We start from the raw sequence: 4,969 nt of genomic DNA on the forward strand, positions 1-4,969 counted from the left end.
CGCAACATATCTCCAGTAGCCAAGTGACAAACGCAATACTCCTTCTTAATTTCAGGAGCCTGTGTTCCCTTACCACAACCAGGAGGTCCTAGAGGTAATCATCAGAGAAGAACCAAGATACCAATCAGAATCGTACGAACACCTCTTCTCTTGGAACACTCAACACGACGCTCTAACTCGTTGATAAGATCCTCCGTCGAATAATTCTCCATTGCAAACTCAAAAAATGAATGTGAGTCCAAAAGAAGGGTCAAAATCGATCCATGTACCAAAATAGGCCCAATTTCTGCATATCACAGTCTTGATCTGATTTAATAGGCTTGGTTCACCTAAGATAATAATTGCTCTTGTTTAAAAATCGTATAGAAACCAATGTCAAATAGTCAAATGCAACGGAATATGGACTTGGAAGGAGAACTTGTTGATCGTGGGAGAAGAATGCGAGAGTATGCAGAGTTGGGTTATCAGCTAACAGATACTGAAAAAGAATTAGTAAAAGCTTCTTGAGAACCAACTGATCTTTGTAGTTAGAGGAAATAAGGACTCTTGTCCCAGAAGAAACTCCAGAATCAAAGCTTCAAAGCATCGTCATTTCATGTCATGGAAATCGAACACAAATGGAGTTGTTGGTTGCCGATCTATGGAATGATCGTAGTTCGATTGTTATTGAGTTGACCTATTAGATGAAGATGCTGGTGATGACTGGGAAGAGATATCTTTCCGAAAGAAGTCTTCTGTTCGCCTTCTTACTGGTACTAATTCATAGAAATCAAGGGTATCTGAAAAAGTAGAAGAGCCAATACATGTACACACCGTAACGAACAAACCACGTAATGCTCGTTCACCCCCTTCGTGGCAGAACAGCTCACACCCAAACGGACCTCAATCATCTCGAAAGACCTCAGATGTTGAGCCAGAGGCCGAAAACAAGCCTACTGCTCCCTCTCCAAAGAAGTCTGTACCAGAGAAGAAAGAGGCCGAACCTTCCCTACTTTCACAAATGCGGCAACCTACTCTACCTGTCCAAGGAGTACCTATACAACGACCTGTGATTGATTGGAGCCATTGTCTAAGGAAGTCCGAAGAGGTAAAATCAAAAGAAGCCGAACCTACACCAGCTGTTCCTACCCAAGAGCCTCAGGTTACTTACACACCACCAGCACCCCAGAATGAGTTGAATCTGCAGCCGATGGGGCGATCTTCCACAGTCGTGGAATCTGCCGAATCGCTTGAGGCTTCTCTAATCCAGACGGCGCGACGAGGGACCACATATCCCGAAGATAATGTAATGCATACACAGCAGGAGCTGAACTGTCTCCAACCCCTGAACCATATTCAAACCTTAACTCCTCTCCAAACCCTAACTCCTCTCCAAACTCTGACTCCTCTTCAGCCTCTTGCAGTGACATGGTCTCAGCAAGTTGTCATACCTTCGACAACGGTAGATCTAATACAAGAGAAGCCTCAGGAATTTAGTCTAGGGTCATTTGGTAATACGGATGATCATAAAGAGATAATGTTTGGAAGTACGCTTGACGAGGCAGTATCAGGTAAGTGTATTCCTCTCTTTTGATGCACAGCAGACATTGCTTTTCAGCAGCAGAACGATATGCAACAACAGATACAGCCAACACAGCAGGGATATCCCTCGAACTACTATGTGCGAATGAATGCCTGAAGTGAGGAATAGGATGTCTACTACAATTATCCTTATACGCAGCAGTACACAAAGGTTGCTCCTGGATTACAGCCTGTCGCTGCTGCACCTGTTCAGAATTCCACAATCGTAGATCCTCGTCAGCAGGATGGTATCTCGAATGGATACTATTCCTATGTAAGTTAGCATTGGCTCAATGAGATGTAGTATGGATATCCTGTCAGTGGTATGTTTTATGGTCAATATGGGTAAGGTTGGATGAGAATGTTAATGAGTAGAGTGTATGGGCAGAATGATTATGACTACAATCAATACAGCTATCAACCTTATGGATATACAACGTATGAAACATATGGAAACGGACAGAGTGTTATTGTGGGAACGGTTCCTTCTCAGAATGAAATACCTCAACAGGGTATGGATCCTTCACAGTCTTCATAACGGAATCGTAGGGAGAGTATATACATTGTGGCTTGTTTGTTGTCAGTGACAATCACGTTGGAATCTGAATTGTGAATCCTCTTCGTTCATTACGTGATTCTGATAGATGAGAAGAAATGCCGTGGATAGGTTTTGATCTCTATTGAGGAGAAAACAAATCAGAATCTCTTCTGAACTGGATCACTGAGTAGGATGTGAATGAATGAACTGATGAACAGAATATCTGAACTGAAGGAATAGAGAATGTTAAAGAGAGTGATTTGTAAACCTACAATTCATATGTTTAGTGTAAATGAATTGTAAAGAGGAATGATGAATAGCGTGCAATCAGTTGTGACTTGATGCCTGGAACAGTGGGACTTGGAGGTCGAATGTCTCAGAATCCGCTGAAAGTGACAATTTTCGGTGCTTCGACAGGTAGTCTGGGTCGCAGTGTTGTGTATGAGTTGGGTAGAAGTGTTGAATTGGATTTGATGGATAGCTTCTCGTGGAGTGACATGCATGATTCCATACAGAGGAGAAGGAGATGAAGTTCGACATCTGAAGCAATCGGGTGATATTGGGAAAGTAAATCCAATTCCATTTCATCCTCGGGATGAACAATCGATTCGTGACTGTATTGGAAATGCAGACATTGTGTTGAACTTGGTTGGTAAATACTACGAGACAAAGAATCTGTATCTGAAGAAGAACTATACGTGAGTGAAGAAGGATGGAATGAGAGGTAGATATCAGGATGTGAACATCTACTTCCCTGAGCGTCTTGCTCGTATTTGTAATGAGATGGGTGTGAAGAATCTATTGCATGTATCTGCTTTACAACAGAATCTGAAGCATCGGTCAGAATGGGCACAAAGGTGGGAATAGGAAGAGATAGTAACGAATAGGCAAAAGGTGAAGAGGTGATTCGTGAGGTGAAGCCTGAGACGTGTATTGTTCGTCCTGCAGATATGTTTGGTGAAGATGATCGAATTCTCCAATGGTGGATGTGAGTGTGAGTGATGAGATGTAGGATTGGTCGTCAGTTCCATATCTATCCGTGGTTGATCAATATCAATGGTGGAGCTGCGCTGAAACAGCCTGTCTGGTATGGAGATGTGGCTACTGCGATTCGGAAGTATTGTATGAACCCTGAAGCGTACAATGGAAAGATAATGGAACTTGGTGGACCGGAGGTGATGGCCTGGTCACAGATTGTGGATTGGTTCCGAGAGGTGACTCATACAGCTCGTGTGCCTCCTCGTACACCAACATCAATTGCTCGTATGTATGCTGGAGTGTTGGAATTGGGTCCAAAACCCTATATCTCACGTAGTGAAGTGGACTTGCGTGTGAGTGACAATGTGGTGGATCCTCACACGACATGTTTGACCTTCAAGGATCTGGGAGTGAGAGAATTGAGAGAGAGTGATCTGTAGATTGAACCACACTCCTTGAAGGATAAGGGCTATTCGGCAATATTGCGATATCGTAAGGGAGGTCATTGGGCCTATGAGAATGAAAACGTAAACACAAGAGTGATTTAATTTGTCTGTTGTTGAGAAAAGGAATAGTATAATAATCAAAGAGTACTAACCACTAAACATGTATGAGAATAATGCCTTGAATCATCATTATTCGAAGACCAATTCGGTTGAAGAAACGAAGACCGTAAGAATATGATGGATCGAAATGTATTGATGAATCAAGTGGTTTGACTGAAGTCATAACACATGAACTAGGTGAATAATGTCATCTGAACCCCTTCAGATTAATAGTGATGTTCTAGCTTCGCTGAGAACCCGTCGCGAAGAGTTACAGAAAGAACGGATAGATGTGTTGGTAGGCAGTATTGATATGAATGTGAGAATAACAGAATGCAAATCGATTCCTGGATGGAGAGATCCGAAAGGCAATTGAACGTTGTCCGAAGCGTGAAACGGGAACTGTGGAGGCGTTGAATGAACGGATTCGTAAGATGGAAGAAGATATTGAGTATGGTAGTTTAAATGCCAAAGAGGAGAAATTGGTATGGGTTGTGTGTGGTGAGTGAAAGTGTAGGAAAGACGACGAATCCAAGATATTGAGAAACAGAGAGATGCATTGAAGGTGTACTTGAAAGCCCAAGAAGAGATCACTCTGTTGAGAGAAAAGCGAACTGCAGGAAACAAGAGGTTGGATGAAATCAGTCACACATTGGATGAGTTGATCAACACTTTGAATGTGTCGGAAGCTCTTCTCCGTCTGAAGGAACTAACAGGAGTGCTAGTAAGAATTGTGGGTGGAATTGACTGTAGTTACCGAATGAGAAGCTGAAGCAACAAGAGGTTGAGATTCAGAAGGCAAGTATGGGTCGTGTGTGTGGTAAGAACATGTCAAATGTAGGAAGAGGGATGAGGATTGAGGTGTAGTTGCATAGCATGGAGGAGGCATTCAAAGTACATCTCTCGATTCGTCGTGATACGATGATATTAGTGAGTGGTGAGGAAGTGAATGTGTTGCGATGTGTGGAGGCACTGAAGGATATGGGTGAGGAGGTGGAGACGATAATGAAGTTACCATCAGAACAGATCCATGCTTTGATGGCTCATGAGGGCAAGTATCGGAAGAGGATTGAACAGGAGTCGCGTGTTCATTTGGCTCTGGAGGGTACAGATGGAATCCGAATAATTGGAGGTCCAAAGGCTGTGAAGAGTGCAGAACGGAGTGTGACAGATCTCTTCCGAAGTGAGGAATGTGGGGATGATATGAGAGATAGAGAGCAATCGATTTGTAGTGAGTCCATTCCTACGTAGTGTTCTGTTGAGTGAGAAGATGAAGGCGTTCCAAGAGCTTCAGCGTCGTTGTCCTGCTTATCTGGGTCTGGGTGAGAAGATCACAGAGCTAGTGTTG

At 43.1% G+C, this 4,969-nt stretch overlaps 2 protein-coding genes across 2 annotated transcripts in view; both read left to right on the forward strand.

Moving 5' to 3' along the window:
* Nucleotides 1–2,469: 2,469 nt before the first annotated feature.
* Nucleotides 2,470–3,624, forward strand: JH06_5297 (NADH dehydrogenase; the record flags this gene model as incomplete). The annotated part of the gene is made up of 6 exons (XM_014670137.1): nt 2,470–2,548; nt 2,580–2,796; nt 2,827–2,905; nt 2,986–3,080; nt 3,111–3,486; nt 3,517–3,624. The coding sequence occupies 6 exons, from the start codon at nt 2,470–2,472 to the stop codon at nt 3,622–3,624; spliced, it is 954 nt and encodes a 317-aa protein (XP_014525623.1).
* Nucleotides 3,625–3,826: 202 nt separating this feature from the next.
* JH06_5298 (hypothetical protein) overlaps nt 3,827–4,969 on the forward strand; it is a gene marked incomplete at both ends in the record, with an annotated part of 3,601 nt that continues 2,458 nt past the window's right edge. Inside the window, 6 exons of the mRNA XM_014670138.1 lie at nt 3,827–3,919; nt 3,954–4,106; nt 4,139–4,345; nt 4,375–4,458; nt 4,489–4,804; nt 4,836–4,963. Coding sequence (XP_014525624.1) covers nt 3,827–3,919; nt 3,954–4,106; nt 4,139–4,345; nt 4,375–4,458; nt 4,489–4,804; nt 4,836–4,963 — 981 coding nt within the window. The remainder of the gene's footprint in view (nt 3,920–3,953; nt 4,107–4,138; nt 4,346–4,374; nt 4,459–4,488; nt 4,805–4,835; nt 4,964–4,969) is intronic.

Source organism: Blastocystis sp. subtype 4, assembly GCF_000743755.1.
Source record: "Blastocystis sp. subtype 4 strain WR1 chromosome Unknown seqid_0325, whole genome shotgun sequence".
Lineage (NCBI taxonomy): Eukaryota > Bigyra > Opalinata > Blastocystidae > Blastocystis > Blastocystis sp. subtype 4.